We start from the raw sequence: 25,611 nt of genomic DNA, 5'->3' as shown, positions 1-25,611 counted from the left end.
GTCCATGCCCTGGGGCTCCGGCCAATTGTGGGGGCTCTGGAAAAATGAGTGCCCTCGCACCCCAACCTGCTCTGCCTCCCTGGTGCTCCTGCCAGGAAGTGGGGATAGTGGGGTGGAGGCTTGCCCTGCTCTGAGTGCCTGCCCAGTGCTCCTGCTGGGGAGCAGGGGAAGCCTCTGCACCTCGACCCTGCTCCCCGGCAGGAGAACCAGGCAGGCAGAACAGGGCAAGCCTCCCCACGCCCCAAACCCATTTCCATGGCAGAAGTGTGGAGGAGGTGCGAGGGGCGGGACTGCAGGCGGAAGGCGTGGAGAGGGGCCCCCACTTACTCTGGCTCAGGGCCCCACAAAACCAGAATCCGCCTGTGTTTGCAATACAGGGGAGTGTCATATGTTTGAGGCTTTCATTGTGCAAACTTCTTATCAAGGTGCTTAAACTGTTGAATGTAAACTCCATAGCACAAATATCCAATATTACTTAGAATTTTTGAGCATCTTAAGATTCAAAAGTATTTAGGAAAAGATTCGGCCCTTTTTTCTTTTTTTATCATTGGGCCAAATTCTGCTATCTCTTATACTGGTGTACATCTGGATTAACTCCTCCGAAGTAAATGGGGATTGTTCTGAATTTATGTTATTGCAACTGAGAGTAGAATTAGACCCATTATTTTTAATGTTAGGTGTTAATCAACTAATCTGAAACACAGGTCTGCAGATGTTCATGTCACTTTGTTTAAATTTTCTTTTCCCCCAGGACTGGCTGCATTGTAATACTTTTGAAAAAGTTACTGTCGATGATCCCAAATCATGAATTCATCCAACCTCTGGAGTCCACAGAATGTGGAGTATTGCTTTGACTTTGTTCACAATTCATGTCCTAGAAATGTAAGGTCTACAATCAGTCTTTGGGCAATGTACATCTTCATGGTGGGAGCAATAGTGCTCACAATGGGTGGGAATATGCTTGTGATCATTTCCATCGCTCATTTCAAACAGCTTCACTCTCCAACCAACTTCCTGATCTGCTCCATGGCAGCTACTGACTTTTTGCTTAGTTTCATGGTTATGCCCTACAGTATGATCAGGTCTATTGAGTCATGCTGGTATTTTGGAGACCTCTTCTGCAAACTCCATACTTGCTGTGATATAATGCTCTGTACCACCTCTATTTTCCATCTATGTTTTATCTCTGTTGACCGTTACTATGCAGTTTGTGACCCATTGCATTATGTCACCAAAATAACTATCCCTGTGATAGTATTATTTTTATTAATTAGCTGGACTGTCCCATTCTTATTGGCTTTTGGCCTAGTTTTTTCACAGTTGAATACTGATGGCATTGAAGTATATGTTGTTTCCATTGACTGCTGTGGTTTCTGTGCACTGATATTTAACAAGCTTTGGGGAGTGCTGGCTTCTCTTATAACCTTCTTTTTCCCAGGCACAGTGATGGTGGGGATCTATGTTCACATATTTACTGTGGCAAGAAAACATGCTAAACAAATTGCTAAAATCCCCAGTGCAATAAAATGTGTCTCTGAAATGAAAAACAAAATCTCCACAAAAAAAGAGAACAAAGCAACTAAGACTTTAAGTATAGTCATGGGGGTATTTGTTTTTTGTTGGCTGCCTTTCATTATTCTTACAATAGCTGATCCTTTTATTAACTTCTCCACACCTGAAGACTTGTACAATGCCTTCCTCTGGCTGGGATACTTCAATTCTACTTGTAATCCAATCATTTATGGTTTATTTTATTCTTGGTTTCGCAAAGCATTTAAAATGATTGTGACTGGTACAATCTTCAGACCGGAATCCTCTACTCGTACTTTATTTCCCGTATATACTTAATTAACCAGGTAGGGCTTTTATGAATAAAAATAGATGCCTATGCTGTTTCCAGAGATCTTTTAGAACAGTTCACATAGTGCCCTATATATTGACAATATTTACAAGAATCTGCACATGCTTTTGGAGTAACTCATTTGTAGCGTGTCTCTACAGGTATTGTTTAAGGATTAGCATGCTATCTTAGTGAGCTGTCTGGATAATAGGAAGTGAGAGAACAGTCTGGCAAACTATACACTACATTCTATCCAGCTTTGTTCCTGTATATAACATTGATCATTTTGACAACTACCCTACAATGTCATTTCTGTGCAAGTACCAGTTTGAGACTCCAAGTGCAGCATTTAAGTATTAATTTATCTAGTTACCCATGTTTGAAAATGGATTCCCTATTGTTGTGGGCCCGATAACGCCAGCCTTACTCCAACTGAGAGTATTTTTCTCTAATTCTCAGCATGAATAAGGGTAACACAACTCAGCCCAAAATATTTTCTCTGGCTGAATAACTGGTCTTTATCTACATACAATCTACCCAGGCCAGTCTCATATACACAAGTCAACGAGTTATTAAGTGTTCTGAATGTTCATTGAGTCAGTGTTCGTTTTGGGTTGTAGCTGCTGCACTTGAGAAATCACCTGTCTCCATGCATTACCAAAGTAGCTGAGGTCAGCTGAGAACCTTAGCAGTCCTGATTAACATGTGGGAGTTTGGAGGATGCCAGGGGATGTTGTGAGAGTATGACTGGGTTAAAAAAAGAACTAGATATGTTCCTGGAGGGATAGGTCCATCAATGGCTATTAGCCAGGATGGGCAGGGATGCAACATTATGCTCTGTGTGTCCCTAGCCTGTTTGCCAGAAGCTGGGATTGGATCACAGGGGATGGATCACTTGATATTGCCTGTTCTATTCATTCCCTCTGAAGCTCCTGGAATTGACCACTGTTGGAAGACCGAATTCTGGACTAACTGGACCATTGGTCTTATGGAGTGGGGCATTTCTGAGGGAGGGCAGATGGTGGTGCCTAAGTTTGTTCTCTTTACAGTCCGATCCAAACTCCACCTGTTTATGCTGGCTCCTGCCAGAGGGACCAAGAAGACCTCTTGTGGTGAAGGGCTACTGCTAGTTCGTATTTTCCATACTAATTTTGTACTGCTTATGAAACCACATTGATAAGATAGAGTTTAAAATATTGGAATAATTAAAATCACTGATAAAATATCTTATATTTAAGGCCTTTGCAGAAATTGCAGATCCCACAATATTAGGCTTCCCCTGCAATTTTGCCAGACACCGGGGAATGACAGCAGGAGCCCTGGGCAGCTAACACCTGGGGCTCCTGCTCTCAGCCACTGGTGGCTGGTGGCCGGGACTCCCATTGTCAGCCCCTTGCATTAGTAGTTGCCACAAAATGTCTGGTTATCAAAAAAAAAATTAGCAGGCATAATATACTTTAGTGTTTATATTGTTCTGGAAAAATTTTCTTTCACAAATAGGTCTTCTCTGGCTTTTCTAAATTTCCGCAATTAATAAAGCTCCATTGTTACTTTTTCAAGATTTTCTATGTCTTGTCTGCGACTCAGCCATGATTATTTCACAATTATCCCACGATTCAAGTAGGCCCTTCCTTATATTACTATACGTCTACATATTTGCCCACCAGCATATATCTGGGATGGTATTTGTTATGTCTGTTAGAGGGTGGATAGACACTAGAGGAGTCTTAACCAGAGACTGGGTTCCCCTTTCTGGTGATTGGACTCACTGTTTATGTATTGTGCACGTTACTGTAGTTGGGAATCAAACATGAATAGTTCAAAAGCAGCTGCTCTATTATGTGAGTATGGGATCCTCTCTTAGCTGAGCCAATAGGAGTTACAGTAGGCTTGTCTCAGTTCAAAACTATTCTGTAAATCTAACACTATTATTAACAAAAAGTGCTTTCATATTCACCATTCTATGTGGCCAGAAATCACCAATCTATTCAAGTGCCAGTGCTGACATTGTCAGCAATGGAAGGAGATGGAGATATCTCAAAGGCTTGGTAATGAGCCATGAAGTGCCTCACATTTCAAACCCAGCCCAGTTTACTAAAGCTGCTAATATCTGATGGCTCATTCAAGAGTTTATTGAAAAGAGTTGCACTTCCCGATTTTCTGAAAATGGCAGTGAACACACAATCAACATTGAAACCTTGTTTAAATGCACTAAACAAACATTTGGGGTGTAATCATCAGCTTGACGCAGCTTATGGGGTCAAGCAACGATGGCTGTCACCCACCTTTCTAAGCCAGGACTGCACGGGGGCCAGTCAGAACAGTCAACTAGAATGGTCCCGTGATACAGCCCCCCTCCAAAACATCCCCTTCTTTTCCCAGCTGACCCTGCCATGTCCCCAGACCCTGGAGAGCCAGGAAGGAATGAAGTGAGGCTGGTTATACTGGCCTTTGTATACTTAGACATGTAGGGCTTCGTTAGAGAGAAGAGCCACAGAGAGTTGGCTGTAGCTCCCAAATCTGAGGTTGCCCATCTCCAATGCAAGTTATTTCTGTACAGTGATATTAAGCTACTGGAGGATTGGACATAATGGATCACTGCCCCACCCCCACTGCACCCTCCCTCTCCTTAGGCTGGGCACTGTGGGGTGGGGATGCAGGAGGCAGCTGTGCTACCCCTGCCAGCTTTATGCCAATGCAAAATTTCCTTGTTTAAAGGGAACTCTAGGCTGGCCATCTCCATAGGCTTTAAGGCCACTTTGTGCTGCTTACATTAATGGAGGACAAAGCAGACTGGAGAACCTGGTCTTTGATTCCTTGTTATTCAGGACCTCTACCATTTTGCCCTTAATGTGCCATGCCACTCAGCATGGTAGCAGCTTCTTTATTCCCAGATTCAAAGTGACTTTTTAAAATAAATTCAGTGTTTAGTTTTGATACGGAGTGAGATTTTACAGGAGCTTAAACAATGTTTTAAAAACCCCTGAACACTGAGCAGGACATCAGACAGAGCTCAGGGGATAGACCTATGGAAGCTGTTTTTCTTTGAGGGTTCCCATGTGAGATTCATGTTCTCTCAGTAGCAAAAAGCAGCAAAACAGCCAAGGGAATCAGTCAGAGGCTATAAGGGGGTCTCATTAACCGTCTTTTTGCAGACCTTAAATACCCATAATTAATGTGACTCTTCTTAAGAGAACTTTTCAACTAAAGCTGTTTCAGATATAAGTCTTTGTTACATTCTGGCTCCCAAATAGTTGGTAGAATGAGTACTTTGTTATTATACAAAGGCCACAAGTCCCAGGAATTGCCTGCAAAAGAAAGATAATGCATGATAATCTCTCTCCCATATCTTTTGTATTTCCTCTGCTGGTCAGATTTCTGCAGTGTTCGTCGTGCTGGTTTCATCCACAGCTGATGTGGCAGTGAACAAGCAATGCCAGTGCACTGGTAGCTCCTCCACTCCCTGCTTGGAGATTGTTTTTTTACATTGTACTATTTAAACCTACATGACTGAATCATCAGCAGAGGGTGTACTGAAAGTGCAGGAAAAATGCCCATGGATGGAATGCACTTGCAACCCCCCACCCCCATTTGCTCAATTAAGTGGATATTTGCATACATAGATCAGGTGATGGCATATCCATGGGCATGATAGCACAAAAACTGTGTAATGTTATGTTAGGTATTTTGCAGGTGTGTGCACATTTCTGTGGCTACAACAGCTGAGTCACTCTGAAAAACGGACACAAAATTAGGGTTACCATACATCCGGATTTTCCCGGACATGTCCGGCTTTTTGTGCTCCAAATCCCCGTCCGGGGGGAAATCCCAAAAAGCCGGACATGTTCGGGGAAAATCGGGACATGCGGGGCCGGCAGTGCTGGGCCGGGGGCCGGGCCGGCGGTCGGCGGTGCCGAGCCGGGGGACGGGGGCCGGCGGTGCCGAGCCGGGGACCGGAGGGCGGCGGTGCCGAGCTGGGGGCCGGGGACCAGGGCCGGGAGGTGCTGAGCCGGGGGCCAGGCCGGGGACCATCAGTGCTGGGCGGGCCGGGGGTGCTCGGCCGGGGGCCCAGGGGCCAGGGACCGGCAGTGCTGGGCGGGTCGGGGGTGCTCGGCCGGGGGTGCTCGGCCGGGGGCCCGGGGGCCGGGCCAGGGACCGTCAGTGCTGGGCGGGCCGGGGGTGCTCGGCCAGGGGCCCAGGGGCCGGGGACCGGCAGTGCTGGGCGGGCCGGGGGGTGCTCGGCTGGAGGCCTGGGGGCCAGGCCGGGGACTGGCAGTGCTGGGCAGGCCGGGGGTGCTCGGCCGGGGGCCGGGCCCGGGGCCGGCACCCCAGGGCCCGAGCCGACCCAGAGTGGAGACGCCGGGGGGGCCAGACTGGGCCGCGCCTCCTCCCCCCACCCCCCCTTCTTACCTGCTTCAGGCTTCCCGCGAATCAAATGTTCGCGGGAAGCAGGGGAGGGGGCGGAGTTGGGGCAGGGACTTTGGGGAAGGGGCGGAGTTGGGGCGTGGGGGGCGTGGGCGGGGATGGGGGCGGGGCCGGGGCCCCGTGGAGTGTCCTCCTTTTGGAGGCTCAAAATATGGTAACCCTACACAAAATGGTCTATACTGACTGCGCTGGAAATCAGAAGCCGCTGTTCTTTCAATCACATACAAGATATATAAGATACGGGTAGTATTCTGATGGAGATACTTGTACATGTGGATTGGAATGAATTTCTTGCATATTGAGACAATAATGGAGATGCCAAAAAAAAAAAAGGACTAAAATCCAGCAATGAAAATCCTGAAATTATGGGAAACTGATTACATGGGATATGCCCACTTCATCCTAACAGATAATCCCTACTCAGTGTTGCAGAGGATGATGAAAGACTCCTAGATAGGCCACAGGTGGTTATTAGGCTTGTCTGCACTACACAGTTTTGTCAACAAAAGTCAGGTTTCATTGACAAACAGTGGAGATGTACACTCTACAATTCTCCTTCTGATGACAAAACTCTCCTGCTTCCTTGCTGACAAAGTTAAACCACCACGACGAGTGGTGTAGAGCTTTTTGTGGCAAAGTTATATCAACAAAGCACTTGGTTATGTCACTGCAAATGGCCTCCAGGAGGTGTTTCACAATGCCCATCCTGACAGGAGCATGCACAAGGTTGGGGCAAGCAGGGGCACAGCCCTCCCCCTCCCCCCCACCTGTAATCATTAGGCACACATAACTTCTCCCGCCCTGGGGCCACAGAGGTAGGGAAGAGCGAGCTCCAGGCGAAGCCAGGGCGAGGTGGGGAGGGAAGTTAGAGCGAGTTCCTGCCAGTGCCTAGGGTTACCATTCGTCCGGATTTACCCGGACATGTCCTCCTTTTTGTGCTAAAAATAGCGTCCGGGGGGAATTTGTAAAGCACTCAAAATGTCCGGGATCCCCCACCCCCCCCCCGGCAGAGCGAGCGGCTGGGAGGGCTGCAGGGAAGTCCCGGGCTGGACTCAGGAGCAGCTGTAGAGGAGCCGGATCCGCCCTGCATTCTGAGCCGGCAGCTCCCTTGCAGCCCAGTCCGGCAGCACTGTGCAGAGCCAGACCGGGTTTTGTTGTGCAGGGCCAGGGACCGGGTTTTGTTGTGCTGGGGAGCTCAGCCACGTGTCCGGCTCGGCTGCACAGAGCCCAACACTCTGTTCTGAGCAGCAGGGTAAGGAGGTCAGGGGGCAGGAAGGTTCTGGAGGTGGCAGTCAAGAAACGGGGGGGGGCTTTTTGGGGGGAGTGGAGAAAGTTTTGGGCAGTCAGGGTACAGGTAGGGGGTAGGGTCCTGGGGGGCAGTTGGGGGGGGTCTTAGGAGGGGGCAGTTAGGGGACAAGGAACAGGGAGTCTTAGGTAGGGGGTGGGGTTCTGGAGGGCAGTTAGGAGCAGGGGTCCCAGGAGGGGGCAGTCAGGGGACAAGGAGCAGGGGGGGAGTGTTTGGGAGTTCTGGGGGGGGCTGTCAGGTGGCAGGGGTGTGGAGATGGATCGGAGCAGTCAGGGGACAGGGAGCAGAGGGGTTTAGATGGGTTGGGAGTTCTGGGGGGGGCTGTCAGGGGGTGGGGAGTGGTTGGATGGGGCGTGGGAGTCCCAGGGGTCTGTCTGGGGGTGGGGTTATGGATAAGGGTTGGGGCAGTCAGGGGACAAGAGGCAGGGAGGCTTAGATAGGGAGTGGAGTCCTGGGGGGCAGTTAGGGGCAGGGGTCCCAGGAGGGGGCAGTCAGGGGACAAGGAACGGGGGGAGGGTTGGGGGTTCTGGGGGGGCGGGAAGTGGGAGGGGCAGGGGCGGGGCTAGGGTGGGGCTCCTCCCGTCCTCTTTTTTTCTTGCTGAAATATGGTAACCCTACCAGTGCCAGGGCATGGGGGATGGAAGAGGGAGCTCCTGCCAGGGCCAGGGCAGAAGTAAGAGTGTGTTCCTGCCAGGGTGGTGGGGGGTGAGGATGGGCAGCAAGCTCCTCCTGGGGCCAGGTGGGGTAGGGGGAGAGTGAGCTCCTTGGGGTGGTGTGGACACCGTGTGGTATCTAAACTGACACTTGGTCGATATAACTTTGCCACTAAAAGCTCTATACCACTCCCAAGCTGACCCGTTATATGTCTGTTATACATATATATTATATATGTATATAGATGGGTCGAACAGCACTTCCAAGCTGTCCCCCTCATATGCCATGGGCACCGCACTGGAATAGAGCACGCCTGAGCAGGCTGGGTCGAGCACCACTTTCAATCTGCCACCCTCATATGCCCCAAGTTGAGCACGTCCCTATCCCCTCTTTCACATTACAATTGTTCTGGTAGTAACCCACTTGATGAACAAACCCCACAGGATTTTTGGGTGCTGCAGGGATCTTTAGCTTAGGTATGAGGAGTGTTGCTGCAGAGCAAATGAGGAAGCCAAAAAACACCCACGAGAGAGAAAGCGAAGCAACCAGCTTAACCATGAAAGTTATTTATTGCCAGGCAATAAACACACCAGGGGAGCCAAATAAACAAAACAGTTATAATATTAAATCTAACTTAAATTTGATTATAAAAGTCAGGTTTAGAAAACTATAACTGATCACACAAGTCAGGGTCAGAAGGCTATAGCGAGAGAGAGAGAGAGAGAGCGCGTTAGGTTCTCACCGCTCCGTGAAGCTTGAATCGATCGGGGGTCCCAGGTGGTGGTGGTATCTGAGGGTCTGGAGTGTTGGAGACAGACAGAGCCCCCAGCATGATCAGTCAGGAGAAGATGAAGTCCCAATGGAACTGATGCAGATTTTGGATCCAGGCTTCAGAGCACTTACTTGAGCACAGGTAGGGGTTTTTGTAGAGAAAGAACAGGGGTTCAAGGGAGAACACTAGATTTGTTTATAGGTAAATGAATGGCTCAAGGGAGAGGATGGAAGATAATATACAGGTAGCATCTGATGAGAAACAGTTAAATGAAAAAAAGTCTCATTCAATTACATCATGTAATGGGAGACAGCTAAAAAGTGACAAAAGTGCTTATATGCCAATGCTAGAAGTCTAAATAATAAGATGGGTGAACTAGAGCGCCTTGTATTAAATGAGGATATTGATACAATAGGCATCACAGAAACTTGGTGGAATGAGGATAATCAATGGGACACAATAATACCAGGGTACAAAATATATCTGAAGGACAGAACAGGTCATGCTGGTGGGGGAGTGGCACTATATGTGAAAGAAAGTGAAGAATCAAATGAAGTAAAAATCTTAAATGAACTAAACTGTACCATGGGAGCTCTATGGATAGTAATTCCATATTCGAATAATAAGAATATAGCAGAAGGGATATATTACTGACCACCTGACCAGGATGGTGATAGTGACTGTGAAATGCTCAGGGAGATTAGAGAGGCTATAAAAATTAAAAACTCAATAATAATGGGGGATTTCAACTATCCCCATATTGACTGGGTACATGTCACCTCAGGAAGGGATGCAGAGAAATAAAGTTTCTTGACACCTTAAATGACTGCTTCTTGGGGCAGCTAGTCCTGGAACCCACAAGAGGAGAGGCGATTCTTGATTTAGTCCTAAGTGGAGCACTGCACAGGGATCTATATGATGCAAGCTCATTAATTAATTTGCTCTCCCTCAATGTGGGGAAGATATGCAAGAAGCCTGTGTTTCCCAAGTTGAGATTTCCCCAGACAATTCACTTAAATACACACTGGTTAAGATAAAGTCCCAATGGATTTTAAGTAATTATAAGAGGTAGCAAACAGATCAAAGCAGATTACCTACCAAAAAAAAAAAAACCTGAAACTAAGCATAATGTACTAGATAGATAGGATTTGAATCAGACATGCCAAACCTGTGAAAAAAAACACAAATATTTGTCTTGTTTTTGGCTTAATTGGCTTGTGAGTTGCTTGTTGGCTAGTTTTTGGCTTGTAGCTTGTTGCTTCTTTTTTTCGATCGGCTCCCGGCAAGCAGGGGCAAAGCGGGGTAAGCAGGGCAAAGTGGGGAGAGAGTCAGGGGTGCACAGCAGGCCCACCACAGCCCCAGACTGCACGCAGGGGGGATCTAGTCACAAAGAGTGTTGGGGTTCTTAGGGATTGGCTTGTTTTGAAATGGGATTAGCTTGATTTTTGGCTTATTGTGAAAGTGGGGTGTTTATTTACCACATAAAAGTTGGCAACTGTGGTTTCAATTAGCAATATCTCAACCTGATGGATGATACAAGCAGGCTTGCAGAGTCTTAAGGCACAGGCTGCAATTGCTGTGCAGCCTGGGTTCTTCTCCCCCATTCCAAGTCCTTTGTCTTCCAGAGGTTCTTTCGGTTGCTAAGTTGTGGGGAGAGTGAAGACAAATCATGATGTCACTTCCCATGTTATATAGTCTCTCCATATGGTGGGAACCCTTTGTTTTAAGCTAAGTTCCCAGGCAGTTTGTGGAAAAAAACAAGTAACAAAATGGAGTTTAGTGTCATGTGGTCTGGTCACATGCCTTTGCATACCATGCTGAGTCATAACAGCCATTACTCATAGGCTGGCTGAAATGCTCCCAGGTGAGACAAACCTTTTCCATGGTCCCTTGTCTTTCCTGATGGACCATTAGCACTGTCTAGCTTCTTCATTGTTGTACCTGAAAGGCTAGCTGAGGGTGTTTTAAACTTCACAACATCTTTCAGTAACAAATACAGAGCAAAACTTTATAACTTCACATACAATGATAAAACATACAATCCAACAGGCTCTTAATGTTCAATGGATCAAGACTTTTAGAGTGATACCTTACAAGGTGTACTTAGTACAAGATGCCACAAAATTATATCATAATCATATTATATTGGTGAATATGGAGTGGAGAGTGTCATACCCCTGTTATTGGGAGTGTGGAAGAGCTGGAGGAGGTGTTGCCAGCTGGTAAGGAAGAAATGAACTCTGTCCAGAAGCCCGGTGCTAATGAAGTGGTGTCCACTCCACTGTGCTATGAAGTAAATGGTTCCTGCTCCAGAACGCTTCACTCCTTTGGCATCCAGCTGGCCATCTACATGGCCTGTGCCATGGGCATGCTGCTCACTGTACTGGGGAACCTGATGGTGGTGATTGCAGTCTCCCACTTCAAAACCCTACATACCCCCACCAACTTCTTACTACTCTCCCTGGCCCTTGCAGATCTCCTCCTGGGGATAACGGTGCTGCTGGTATTTTGGAGATGACTTTTGTAGGCTGCATACCTTTCTGGACACTGTCTTTTGTTTGATCTCCATATTTCATCTGTGTTTTATTTTCATTGATCGTCACTATGCTATCTGTGATCCTTTGCTCTACCCCACTAAGTTTACCATAAGAGTGGGTTGTGTTTATATAGTGATAGGGTGGGGGGTCCCCATGGTTTATACTTTTTTCTTGCTCTATACCAATGCAACTGAGGAAGGCTTGGGCCATTTCTTACAAGACATGCCCTGTATTGGTAGCTGTCAGCTGCTGTTCAACAAATTCTCTTCTTCTTCCCCTGCCTCATAATGATAACTTTGTATGTGAAAATATTTATTGTGGCAAACAGACAAGCTAGACAGATAAGCAGCATGAACAAGAGTGCTGGATCTAGGCTACACTTAGGAGCGTCAAAGAGGGAAAGAAAGGCAGCTAAAACACTTGGTACAGCTGTAGGAATCTACCTCCTGTGCTGGCTGCCCTTTACTATAGGCACCATGCTAGACTGTCTTCTAGATTTCATTACCCCACCAGTTCTTATCTGGTTTGTTTACTTTAATTCAGCCTGCAATCCCTTGATTTATGTCCTACTGCAGTTCAGGAAGGCAATGAAACTAGTTTTAACTCTCAGTATCTTTGGTTCTAAGACATATACCACAGACTTGTACCAGGAAAGACCAGAGCTTTTAAATAACACTGTATGTGAACATAGTTCACACCCTTAAACATGGCCCCCAGGAGGAGACCCTTTCCTTTTAGTTATGTATTAAAGTGGTAAGAAATGAGAAGAAATACTGAGAACATGATAAGAAATAAAAACTCTGGGAAATGTTACTGACACAGATTATTTCTGCCCAATGAAAGGGTGAGGTTTTCAAAGCAACCTACAGTGTTGGGAGGCCCAATTCCTCTAATTTTATTTAGGCATCTTTGAAAATCTGAGCCAAAATGCTGAAAGACAACTACCTAAAAAGTCCAGGAAATACTGAACTACAAATCATCAAAGCAGTTTTCATAATGGTTACTGGAACATTCAGTGGGCTGCCATTATTCAACTCAATCTCCATCTTTTTCAAAGCAGTTAGATTGGACAGACCCCTTACTTGACAACACATCCTTGTAATTTACCTTCCAGAACAATCATATCTGCATCTAAATTGTCAAAGCCTTTTGTTTGTTTTATAGAGTTGGTAAACTTTTAAAGCTCTGATATTATCAGTAGACTGCGCTGAATGTACTTACCAGAATTTTTTCTAAAAATCTGTTAAATATAGTAAAATCTCTTTTACAAAAATAAATGAGCAACTAAGTAATTACTTAAGTATTTTTCTATTTCTTTTCGATTGTTTATTTAGTTGTATATAAACACATTGTTGATATGAAAACTGGTAAAAGTTTTTAAGTCTGAGGATTTTTTTTTAATTAAATCAAGACTTAATTATTACAATTTAACATCTACATTGCAATAGAACATAGAGACCTCTCAGACAGGCTAGGGTCCCATCGACACTAGAAAATAAGGGGTTTCCCCCTGTGACATTGTGCAGTCTATATGTTTTTATAAAAACATGATAATAAGTGAATATAATGTAACTGGGATAGTTTTATAAAGATTTGATAATAAGTGAATATAATGCAACTGGGATATGCTTCGTGCAAAAGGTCTCTTGTAAGGTATCATTACAAAGCTCATAATCTACTGAGTGTGATCATCCTATTTGTAGAAATGTACCACTCTTGTATCTAAAATTAGAAATATAAAACATAACTCTGAAGGCCTATTGTAATTATGTAAAGTGTGGGCCATTAATGATGGTTTGGAATCTTGATGACTTCCATTAACCAGGACCATTGTCTGCAGATGGCTGTGTTTACCTGTTAGTCTTCCTGTATATGTGTGTGCTGGCAAGTGGGCAATGGAGGCTTGCAGTGACATGTGATCATGTCACCTGAACTGGAATCCATCTTTAACCTGGTGCTTTTCCAGTGAGGGGGGGTGGAAATCCAGAAGGACAAAGGGTTCCCGCCTTATGCAAAAGATATATAAAGGGGTGGAAGAGAACAAAGGGGGTGAGGAGCCATCATGAAGAATCCCCTAGCTATCACCTGAGCTGGAACAAGAGCTGTACCAGGGGAAAAAATTGTGCCCAGGCCTGGAAGGTGTCCAGTCTGAGAAAAACTTACTGAAGCATCTCTGAGGGTGAGATTATCTGTATTTAGTTTGATTAGACATAGATTTCTGCATTTTATTTTATTTTGCTTTGTGACTTACTTTGTTCTGTTTGTTACTACTTGGAACCACTTAAATCCTATTTTCTGTATTTAATAAAATCACTTTTTATTTAGTAATTTACTCAGAGTATCTGTTAATACCTGGGGGAGCAAACAACTGTGCATATCTCTCTATCAGTGTTACAAAGGGTGAAAAATTTATGAGTTTGCCCTGCATAAGCTTTATGCACGGTAAAACGGATTTATTTGGGTTTAGACCCCATTGGGAGTTGGGCATCTGAGTGCTAAAGACAAGCATACTTCTGTGAGCTGTTTTCAGGTAAACTTGCAGCTTTGGGGCAAGTGATTCAGACTCTGGGTCTGTGTTGGAGCAGACTGGAGTGTCTGGCTCAGCAAGACAGGGTGCTGGAGTCCTGAGCTGGCAGGGAAAACAGGAACAGGGGTAGTGTTGGTACATTGGGTGGCAGTTCCCAAGGGGGTTTCTGTGATCCAACCCGTCACACCCCCCCATGGAAAATATCAATGAAAATGAAAAATCATTCATTTTGGTTGGAAAATGTTTGGGTTCTTTGCTATTCTAATGCCTCCTGGGCGCTCTAGTTCAAGTGCCTCAGGCCCCATTCTCCTCTATAGGCTGCGCTCCCTTGTTGGACTACATCTTCTGTGATGTGCTACAGTCTCCCCTCTGGCTGAGTGGAGGTTATATAGCATGAGAGTTCCATGGCCATGGTGCATTATGGGAGATGAAGTCTGGCTGTGGAGAATTGGAGTGGAGTGTGGAGAGAGGAGAATTGGAGTGTCAGGCACTCGAATTACAATTCCCATGAGACCCTGTGGCAGCACTTCAGAACTGAAATATTTTGGCTTGTGGCCATTCAGTTTTTGGATGAGAAATTGAAAATTTCCATTGAAAACAGACACTTATTGCAAAAAAATATATAAAAATGTGTTTAGCCAAAAACCCAGTTTGCCAATGAAAAACAGTTTTGACAGAATGTTTTCAACAGTCCTACTCTGCAGAGTGAATGACAGCCCCCATCCTATAAACTTTCTAAGGTAAAAGACCTTCCATGGCTATATATTTAACATATTGAAGTAGAGGTAAAGTTCATCCTCCCATTTCCAAGATGACTGTGAACCAAAACAAATAATATCCTCACTTAGATGTTTGTGCATCATTTTTTTCAGTTGCAGCAGCAGAAAGAAGAGTTACAGAGTAAATCTGCCAAAGCAAAGACACGATAGGAGAGTTGTGAACTCCTTAGAGATAGCTACAGGTCTTCTGTGCTGTATATATATACTAGCAGCAACCCAGTTAATTTAATAAGAAAAAGAAGAACAATTCAAATGCATTTTTATTGAGCATTGCCACAAAGGAGTCATATGGAGAGAAAAAAATAACCAAATGAGCTTTGAAATTTAATAAGAAAAATCAGATGTATACACACTTTGCTGGTAAGTTCTAAAACTGTTCATTGATTGGAGTCAGAAAATTTTCAAAGTCAAATCAAAGATTAGAAACAAAAGCAAAAATCCCAGCCAAAAATGTTTTCAATGAAGAGATGAAATATGGAGAGAGATCAGGTAAAACATCTACTCCAGTGTAATGATATACCCAGCTGCATTTTCTAAAGTACTAGAAGAACTGCAATTTATTTGATTTTCCAGTCTCAATAGTGGAATGACTGTATGACAAAGAGTTTTCTAATGATTCCTTCAGAGGACATGTTTGTCTCTGTATCATAAAATAATTTGAACCATTATGTAAAATAAAGAAGTCGATTGAATCTGAAAATGTTTGGCAAGATCATTGAGAAACTGACTAGAGAAGGCCAGCTGGATCATCTTTGAGAACTTATGCTATGCCAGTGACAGATAAAAACATCAATAAATTGTATTAATGAGCTGATAATTACCAGTGTGAGGACTGCAGGGCTGGGTTAGAAATGTTGTTTTTCATGAGACTGCAGTCTCTTACTGAGCACACACACTGTGATATTTCTTATGCATGTTAATGTCATATATCATTTCAAAGTACTAAAGCATGACAATATAGTATAATATACAAATATAAGATCCTTTCCTGCAAATACTCTTATTCACTTCTGGGTAGATCTATTGATTTCAGTGGTGCTACTTGCCGGAGTAAAGTTATGCAGATGCTTATATGTCTGTAGGAATAAAATTTATTAGACGTAAGGTCCAATATTGCTTCCATCAAAATCAGTGTTAAAACTCTCAATTAATTTAATGGAATAAGGATATAGCCGAAAATAAATCTGATATTTTCTAAATCTTTGGTGTAAAAAGTAGAGAGAAGAAAGACTACACAAAGTTAAGCATACACACAGCATAATTGGCTTTTGGGTGCATTCATATTAGAGGATTATTTATAAAAGATAAAGTACCCTACTATAATGGCTCTACATTTTGATATCAGCCTGGCATACCTGTTGTAAACCTGCAATATGTTTGTAATGGCAAATATTCATATTCTTATTCATATGCAATGGAGTTTCAAATGGATTTTAGAAAAGTATGCCAGAAAGCTTTCGTGTACTCTTTGGTCCAGAAATAGCTTTATATGAACCTGACCAGCTGGGAGAAAAAAAAGAAAAGCAGGAATAGGTGAGGGACAAATAAAGGGGATAGCTAACACAGGAGAAGGGATATGGACCTATAGAATTGAAAGGAGGAAGAAATGGGGCTTGCAGAGGGGGTAGTTGATTTGATTAAAATCTGTATTCTATTGAAGAACGAGTCCCTGACGTGTACAGAATCTAAGTATCTAATTAAATTTGGGGACTTTGTAGCATGAGAAACTCCCAAAACTTGAGTATTGTGGTTTATGATGTTGCTAGAAACTCTTCTTGCATTACTGGGGGAACACAATTCTTTAGTTTACTACCGTGAAATAATGTTAATTAAACTCCCAAACTCTAATAACATATACATAGCATGTGTGTACATTTATGTATATGTGCGTATGCATGCACACACTAGCATATAGGATGTACCTTTTCAGGCCAAACTCCATCACTTTTATTCTATTAGAGTAGAACCTCAGACTTATGAACACCATTACGAACTGGCCAGTCAATTACACACCTCATTTGGAACCAGAAGTATGCAATCTGATAGTAGAGAGGGGAAAAAAGCAGATAATATACAGTACAGTACTGTGTTAAATGTGAATTCATAAAAAAAATAAAGGGAAAGTTTTAAAATAGGGATTTGACATGGTAAAGAAACTGTTTCTGTGCTTGCTTCATTTAAAAATAAGAAGGTTAAAAGAGCATTTTTCTTCTGCATAGTAAAATTTCAAAGCTGTATTAAGTCAATATAGACTTGTAAACTTTTGAAAGAACAACCATAATGTTTTGTTCTGTGATACGAACATTTCAGATTTACGAACAACCTCTGTTCCTGAGGTGTTTGTTAACTGAGATTCTGCTGTATGCACTAGGAATTGTGTAGCAGTTTGCTGGCATAAGGAGTAGCAGGTAGATGAGAGGGTGCAGACCGTGAGGTGACATATATGGTTTTTTTCTTCTTACACATGTATATTTGTAATAGTAAATACTGGTTAAATAAAAACAGAGTCTTAAATAACAATTATCCATAATAAAGAATAAACACAGTTCACTAAACTGGTGTTGTTTAACCTGTTTTTCAAATCTTTCAATGCTTTGAGGCACAGATTGTTCAGCAAACCCAAATGACTCCTCAGCACGATGCTATTATATTTCTCTTAATCCTAGCCAAGTATGTGTTGAGGGTATGCACCTCGGTGGATTAATATTACAAAGAGAAACTTGTCTGCAAGTATACTCTCGGTGATCTATTGGCAAGCATGCTAAAACAAGAAAGGTCTCGGTGAGTTTTTGTCATTCTTTTAGCTTGCACTCTGGCCAGCTTCACAAAGTGTTGCATCTTAAAATCTTTATAGCATCAACCATTTTGGGTTTTCTGATGCTGTAATGTCTCTTCTGAACGTACCTTCAGGAACAAAGATCTATGAGGTGATGGGTAAAGCTGTGGAAATCAGGTGACTGTCATGGGTTTGAGGCTTTCATTTTGCAAACCTATCATCATAGTGCTTATAGTGTAAAATGTAAACTGCATAGCAAAAATATTCAATATTCCTTAGCGTTTTTGAGCACCTTAAGATTCAAAAGTATTTAGGAAACGGTTCAGCCCCCCCCCCCTTTTTTTTTGGTTATTGTTGGGCCAAATTCTGCTATTTCTTATACTGGTATACGTCTGGAGTAACTCCTCTAAAGTAAATGGGAATTGTTCTGATTTGATGTTATTGAAACCGAGAGTAGAATTAGGCCCATTATTTTTAAGTTTAGGTGTTAATCAACTAATCTGAAACACAGGTCTGCAGATGTTGCTACTGTTCATGTCACTTTGTTTATTTTCTTTTTCCCCAGGACTGGCTGCATTGTAATACTTTTGAAAAAGTTACTGTTGTTGATCCCAAATCATGAATTCATCTAAACTCTGGAGTCCACAGAACATGCAGTATTGCTTTGACTTTGTTAACAATTCATGTCCTAGAAATGTAAGGTCTACAATCAGTCTTTGGGCAATGTACATCTTCATGGTGGGAGCAATAGTGCTCACAATGGGTGGGAATATGCTTGTGATCATTTCCATTGCTCATTTCAAACAGCTTCACTCTCCAACCAACTTCCTGATCTGCTCCATGGCAACTACTGACTTTTTGCTTAGTTTCATGGTTATGCCCTACAGTATGATCAGGTCCATTGAGTCATGTTGGTATTTTGGAGACCTCTTCTGCAAACTCCATACTTGCTGTGATATAATGCTCTGTACCACCTCTATTTTCCATCTATGTTTTATCTCTGTTGACCGTTACTATGCAGTTTGTGACCCTCTGCATTATGTCACCAAAATAACTATCCCTGTGATAGTATTATTTTTATTAATTAGCTGGACTGTCCCATTCTTATTGGCTTTTGGCCTAGTTTTCTCAGAGCTGAATATTGATGGCATTGAAGAATATGTGGCTTCCATTGACTGCAGTGGTTTCTGTGTCTTCATACTTAACAAGCTCTGGGGAGTGATGGCTTCTCTTATAGCCTTCTTTTTCCCAGGCACAGTGATGGTGGGGATCTATGTCCACATATTTACTGTGGCAAGAAAACATGCTAGACAAATTGCTAAAATCCCCAGGGCAATAAAATGTGTCTCTGAAATGAAAAACAAAATCTCCACAAAAAAAGAGAACAAAGCAACTAAGACTTTAAGTATAGTCATGGGGGTATTTGTTTTTTGTTGGCTGCCTTTCTTTATCCTTACGATAGTTGATCCTTTTATTAACTTCTCCACACCTGAAGACTTGTACAATGCCTTCCTCTGGCTGGGATACTTCAATTCTACTTGTAATCCAATCATTTACGCTTTATTTTATTCTTGGTTTCGCAAAGCATTTAAAATGATTGTGACTTGTACAATCTTCAGACCAGAATCCTCTACTCGTACTTTATTTCCCACAAATACTTAGTTAGCCAGGTAGGGCTTTTATGAATGGATTAGCATTAATAGCATATGCTATTTCTGGAGATCTTTTAGAATAGGTCACATAGGGCCCTATATATTGACAACATTTACAAGAATCTGCACATGCTTTTTGGAGAAACAGTTACATGCTGGCTGCAGCTTCCCGCAGCTCCCATTGGCCGGGAACGGTGAACCACTGCCATGGGGAGCTGCAGGGGTCTGTGCCTGCGGATGGTCAACATCCTCAAAATGTCTCACAAAATGTCTCATGGTCCACAATCAGCTTACCCTGTTGGGCCGCATGTGGCCTGCAGGCCGCAGGTTGCCCACCACTGCTCTATCGGTATTGTTTAAGGATTAGCATGCTATCTTAATGAGCTGTCTGTCTAGATAGTAGGAAGTGAGAGAACCGTCTGGCAAACTATACAGTACATTCTGTCCAGCTATGTTCCTGTATACACAGTGATCATTTTGACAACTACACTACAATATAATTTCTGTCCCAGTACCAGTTTGAACCTCCAAGTACAGTATTTAAGCATTAATTTATCTAGTTGCCCATGTTTGAAAATGGACGCCACCCTTACTCCAATTGAGAGTATCTTTCTCTAGTTCTCAGCATGAATAAGGGTAACAGGACTAAGCCCAAAGTATTTTCTCTGGTTGAAAAACTGATCTTTATCTACATAGAAGCTACCTAAGCTAGTCTCATACAACCAGTAAAAGAGTAACTAAATCTCTAGCGGGAAAGTGTTCTGAATATTCATTGATTCAGTGTTCTGTTTGGGTTGTAGCTGCTGAGAAATCACCTCCTTCTCCATGCATTACCAAAGCTGAGATCAGCTGAGAACCTTATGAGTCCCAAAAAACATGTGGGGGCTCAGTGGATGCCATGGGATGCTGTGAAAGGCCAAAATTATCACTGGATTAAAAAAAAGAACTAGATATGTTCCTGGGGGGATAGGTCAATCAATGGCTATTAGCCAGGATGAGCAGGGATGCAACCCAATGCTCTGAGTGTCCCTAGCCTCTGTTTGTCAGAAGATAGGAATGGACGACAGGGGATGGATCACTTGATGATTATCTGTTCTGTTCATTCTCCCTGAAGCACCTGGAATTAGCTACTGTTGAAAGATCAGATACTGGACTAAATGGACCTTTTGTCTGACCAAGTATGGCTGTTTTTTGAAGTGGGGCATTTTTGAAGGAGGGCAGATGGTGGTGCCTAGGTTTGTTCTCTTTTACCGTCCAATCCAAAATCCACCTAGCCCCTGCCAGAGGACAAAGAAGACGTCTTGTGGAGAAGGGGTAGTGCTAGTTCATATCTGTCATACTAATTTTGTACTGATTATGAAACTATGTATCTTCATCCAGAGACAACAATGATAAGATAAAGTTTTAAAACTGGGAAAAAATTAAAAAACGGATAAAATGTCTTGTATTTAAGGCCCTACTTTATTTGTGATATTGCAGAAATTGCAGCTCCTGCAATATTAGGCTTCCCCTGCAATTTTATCAGCCACTGGGGGCTGACAGTGGGAGCCTCGGGCTGCTGATAGCCCCACTGTCAGCCCCCAGAGGCTGGTGACCAGGGTTCCCGTTGTCAGCTCCGCGCATGGCAATGCTTCTGTATAACCCCTCTCCAGAACATCCCCTTTTTTCCCTGCTGCCCCTGACATGGCTCCTGACCCTGGGGAGCCAGGAAGGAATGCAGTGAGGCTGGTTATACTGGCCTTTGTATACTTAGACATGTAAGGCTTGATTAGAGATAGGAGCTGCAGAGAGTTAGTTGTAGCTCCCCGATCTGGAGCTGCCCATCTCCAGTGCAAGTTATTTCTGTACAGAGATATTAAGCCACTGGAGGATTGGACATAATGGGGCTCTGCCCCCACCCCCACTGCACCCTCCCTCTCCTTATGTCAGGCATTGTGGGGAGGGGGCAGTCGATGCGGGAGGCAGCTGTGCTACCCTTGCCAGCTTTTTGCCAATGCAAAATTTCCTTGTTTAAGGCTGGCCATTTCCAGAGACTTTAAGGCCACTTTGTGCTGCTTACACTTATGGAGGACAACGCAGACTGGAGAAGCTGGTCTTTTAGTCCTTGTTATTCAGGAAGTCTACCATTTTGCCCTTAATGTGCCATGCCACTAAGCATGTTAGCATCTTCTTTTTTCCCAGATTCAAAGTGACTTTTTAAAATAATTTCAGTGTTTAGTTTATACAGGGAGTGTGATTTGTCAGATGTATAACAATGTTTTAAAAAACCTTGAACACTGCTCAGGACATCAGACAGAGCTCAGGGAATAGACCTATAGAAGCTGTTTTTCTTTGAGGATTCACATGTGAGATTCATGTTCCCTCAGCAGGAAAATGCAGCAAAACAGCAAAGGGAATGAGTGAGCTCTGGGGAGAGGATATAATGGGTGTCTCATTAACAAACAGTCTTTTTGCAGAGTTTTCATGATCTTAAACACCCATAATTAATCTGACTTTTCTTAAGAACTTTTTGACTAAAGCTGTTTCACATAGAACTCTGTTAAATTCTGGCTCCCAAATAACTGGCAGAATGAGTACTTTATTATTATACAATAAGACCTTGAGTCCCAAGAATTGCCTGCAAAAGAAAGAGAATGCTGCATGACAATCTCTCTCCCGAATCTTTTGTATTTCCTCTGCTGGTCAGATTTCTGTAGTATTCGTCTAGCTGCTTGCATCCATAGCTGATGTGGAAGCTAACAGGCAATGCCAGTGCACTCATAGGCAGCAACTTCCTATCTACCTCCCACCACCCGAAGCCCTCCCTCACTCCACCCTTTCCCCCAAGTCCCCACCCTGCCTCTTCCCACCCCTGCTCCACCCCCGCCCTGACTCTTCCCCGCCTCTTTCCGCCCCTCCCCCAAGCACGCCCCATCCCCACTCATCCCACACCCTCCCAGTGCCTCCTGCCTGTCGGGGAACAGCTGATTGCGATGGGCGGGAAGCACTGGGAGGGAGGCAGAGGAGTTGATCAGCGGGCTCGCCAGCGAGCAAAAAGTGCTGGAGGGAGCCGGGGGCGCTGGCTGCCAGTGGATGCTAAGCACCTGCTAATTTTTTTTCTATGGACATGGAGTTGGAGCCTGTGAGTGGACCGCTACCTCCTCCACTCCCTGCTTGCAGATTGTTTTTTAAAACTGTACTCTTTAAACATACACAACTGCTACCTATGCAGGCTAGAAGAAAATTAAAGAACACCCAAGCAATCTAAATACCTGGGGTATGAATCCTGGCTGAAAATATCACAAGAACAAGTTTTCTTTTTACCTATGTGTTACTTACTGTTTTGAGTTCTAATTCAGCAGAACAACTTAAGTGTTTGTTTAACTCAGTAGAACCGAACCTTGTGTTCAAAGTGAAGAACATGCTTTAGTGCTTTGCTCAGTAGGGATGGTCTCCTGAAGTGAGGCCTTGGATAGAGATAGGGATACAGTGAGAACAGTTTGCCTTGTGGTATTTCACTACTTGTATGTCTAGTTGTGGCTTGAATTTAGACATGCAGAGACACATGGTGTTATACCAATAGAATAAAAACCAGCAGGATCTTATTAAGAGGGATAAGGCAAAGATGCCACATTTATTGTAAATATACTGATAAAGCAAAAGATAAAAGTAAACAACATTGTTTGACTATTTATTTCTTATACACACACACACACACATATATATATACAGAGAGAGAGAGAGAGGTTCATTCACACAATCATTCATTCAAGTTCTGTCTAGGTGTTATAGTTACCAGGCTAGAAGTTGCTCATGCCAAGTTACTGGCCAGGTATCTTGGTCATGAGGATGGAGCCGAGTCTGTGTCAGGTGCACCTGATGCTCCTGGAGGCTGGCAGCAGAACCAGAGACTCAAAGTCATCAGTCTTTAGAGTCCATTCTTATCGGAATTAATTCCTATGTTAGTCTATGGGAACTGTTTCATCCTGCTGTTGCTGACTCAAAGTGGCACATTCCTGGTGGCTCCACACTGTCCAAAGTTTGTGTTTCTCATCCTTCTAGGTGATGGGGTGGATCCCAGTTTACCCTCAGGGGGTTGTCTGGTGGTCCTACTTGACACATTCTTCAGCCGATGGATACTCCCTTTCTAGGCTGGCACCTCCCTAACCATTTATGTGAGCAAGCATTCATCAACATACATTTCATATCTTAACCATATTTTAATTTACTGTCTCCACCACTTTCAGTGTGTGTGCTAATTCATTTGAGACTCCCGGCCCTTTAATCACAGAGGGTGGGGATCTGTCCTAGGAGCCGTTGAATGAAGTGAAAGTCACTTAACAGCTTATAGTGTTTGTTTACATTGTATCAATTACTTCAAGAACAAAGTCAATTAACTTGTTTGTAAGTTTTACATAGTAATAAAGTATCTTTCACAGGATAGATGTAATCAATGGTTTCTACAGACAGTAGCTTACAAGTTTTAACAGAAGACCCAAGAGATTTTTGTACTTGGTGAAACTGTTGGATTTTAAAGTGTGGGGGACAAATTATGAGGGGGTCACTGTCACTTGGGGGAATCACTGTTAGTCCTTCTTTTATATCCCTACAATGGTGAGCACGATCATTCAAGACCCTTCATAATGTTTAGGGGGTTGAAATGGTCAAAGGTTGAGCTGTGAAAGTGGAAAAAGGAGAACGAGACACTTATAATTTCTAGCATATTTTGCCCATCCATAAATGTAAATCACCATCTTTAGATTCCCTTTCTCTTATGAGGCATTCCCCTGTTTTAGAAGTCATTAAAGTAGTTCCTTTTTTCATTTATTTCAATTGAAACTTAATTATTATAATTTAACATCTACATTGCAATAGAACATAGAAACCTCTCAGAAAGATTAGGGTCCCATCAACACTAGAAAATAAGGGTTTTCCCTCATGGAAAATATCAATGAAAATGAAAAATCATTCATTTTGGTTGGAAAATGTTTGGGTTCTTTGCTACTCTAATGCCTCCTGGACACTCTAGTTCAAGTGCCTCAGGCCCCATTCTCCTCTATAGGTTGCGCTCCCTTGTTGGACTACATCTTCTGTGATGTGTGTACCACAGTCTCCGCTCTGGCTGAGTGGAGGTTATATAGCATGAGAGTTCCATGGCCACGGTGCATTATGGGAGATGAAGTCTGGCTGTGGAAATTGGAATGGAGCGTGGAGAGAGGAGAATTGGAGTGTTAGGCACTGGAATTACAATTCCCATGAGGCACTGTGGCAGCACTTCAGAACTGAAATATTTTGGACTTGGGATGAAATATTTTCGCTTGTGGCCATTAAATTTTTGGATGAGAAATTGAAAATTTCCACTGAAAACAGGCACTTATTGCAAAAAATATGTCTTTACCCAAAAACCCAATTTTCCAACAAAAAGCAGTTTTGACAGATTATTTTCTATCAGCCCTACTCAGCAGAGTAAATGACAGCCCCGTTCCATAAATCTTATAAGTTATCATTTAAAAGACCTTCCATGGCTTTATATTCAACATATTTAAGTAGTTGTAAAGTTCATCCTCCCATTTCCAATGTGGCTGTGAACCAAATCAAATAATCTCCTCACCAGGTTGTTTATGAATAATTTTTTTCAGTTGCAGCAGCAGAATGAAGAGTTATAGAGTGAATCTGCCAAAGTAAAGACACGATAGGAGACTTGTAAACTCACCAGAGACAGCTACAGGTCTTCTTTGTTGTATATATACTAGCAGCATCCCAGTTAATCGGATCGGAACAGAGGGAAAATTTCAAATGCATTTTCATTGAGAATTGCCACAAAGGAGTCTTATGGAGAAAAAAGCAACCAAACAAGCATTGTAAGGTAATAAGAAAAAAATTATGCACATTTTACAGATAAGCTCTAAAACTGTTCATTGACTTGGATCAGAGGATTTTCTAACTGAAATCAAACACTGGAAACAAAAGCAAAAATCCCAGCCAAAAATGTTTTCTATGAAAAGATGAATTATAGAGAGAGATCAGGTAAACCATATTTTACTCCCATGTAATGATGTAACCAGCTGCATTTTGTAAAGTACTAGAAGAACTGCAATTTATTTGATTTTCCAGTCGCAATAGTGGAATGACTGTATGACAAAGAGTTTTCTAATGATTCTTTCAGAGGACATGATTGTCTCTGTATCATAAAATAATTTGAACCACTATGTAGAATAAAGAAATCAATTGAATCTGAAAATGTTTGGCAAGATCATTGAGAAACTGTCTAGAGATGAACAGCTGGATCATCTTCAATAATTATGCTATTCCAGTGACAGATTAAAACATCTGTAAATGGTATTAGTGAGCTGATAATTACCAA

At 43.1% G+C, this 25,611-nt stretch overlaps 3 protein-coding genes across 3 annotated transcripts; all 3 read left to right on the top strand.

The window, feature by feature from the left end:
• The first annotated feature begins 769 nt into the window (after positions 1-769).
• Positions 770-2,475, top strand: LOC101932268 (trace amine-associated receptor 4). The gene has a single exon (XM_024113444.3). It carries the CDS (start codon positions 805-807, stop codon positions 1,846-1,848), a length of 1,044 nt encoding a protein of 347 aa, XP_023969212.2. The 5' UTR covers positions 770-804; the 3' UTR covers positions 1,849-2,475.
• An 8,755-nt stretch (positions 2,476-11,230) lies between these two features.
• LOC101931700 (trace amine-associated receptor 5) lies at positions 11,231-12,238 on the top strand. Its single transcript, XM_065589972.1, is given in 3 exon segments — positions 11,231-11,493; positions 11,495-11,796; positions 11,799-12,238. Coding segments are annotated over 3 exon segments (1,005 nt in total).
• A 5,996-nt stretch (positions 12,239-18,234) lies between these two features.
• LOC135982045 (trace amine-associated receptor 4-like) lies at positions 18,235-19,335 on the top strand. Its single transcript, XM_065587264.1, has one exon. It carries the CDS (start codon positions 18,235-18,237, stop codon positions 19,276-19,278), a length of 1,044 nt encoding a protein of 347 aa, XP_065443336.1. The 3' UTR covers positions 19,279-19,335.
• Positions 19,336-25,611: the final 6,276 nt, after the last annotated feature.

The sequence above is a fragment of the Chrysemys picta genome, chromosome 3 (assembly GCF_011386835.1).
Source record: "Chrysemys picta bellii isolate R12L10 chromosome 3, ASM1138683v2, whole genome shotgun sequence".
NCBI lineage: Eukaryota > Metazoa > Chordata > Testudines > Emydidae > Chrysemys > Chrysemys picta.
The sequence above is the reverse complement of the archived record's forward strand: the minus strand, read 5'-3'. Positions and strand labels throughout refer to the sequence as shown.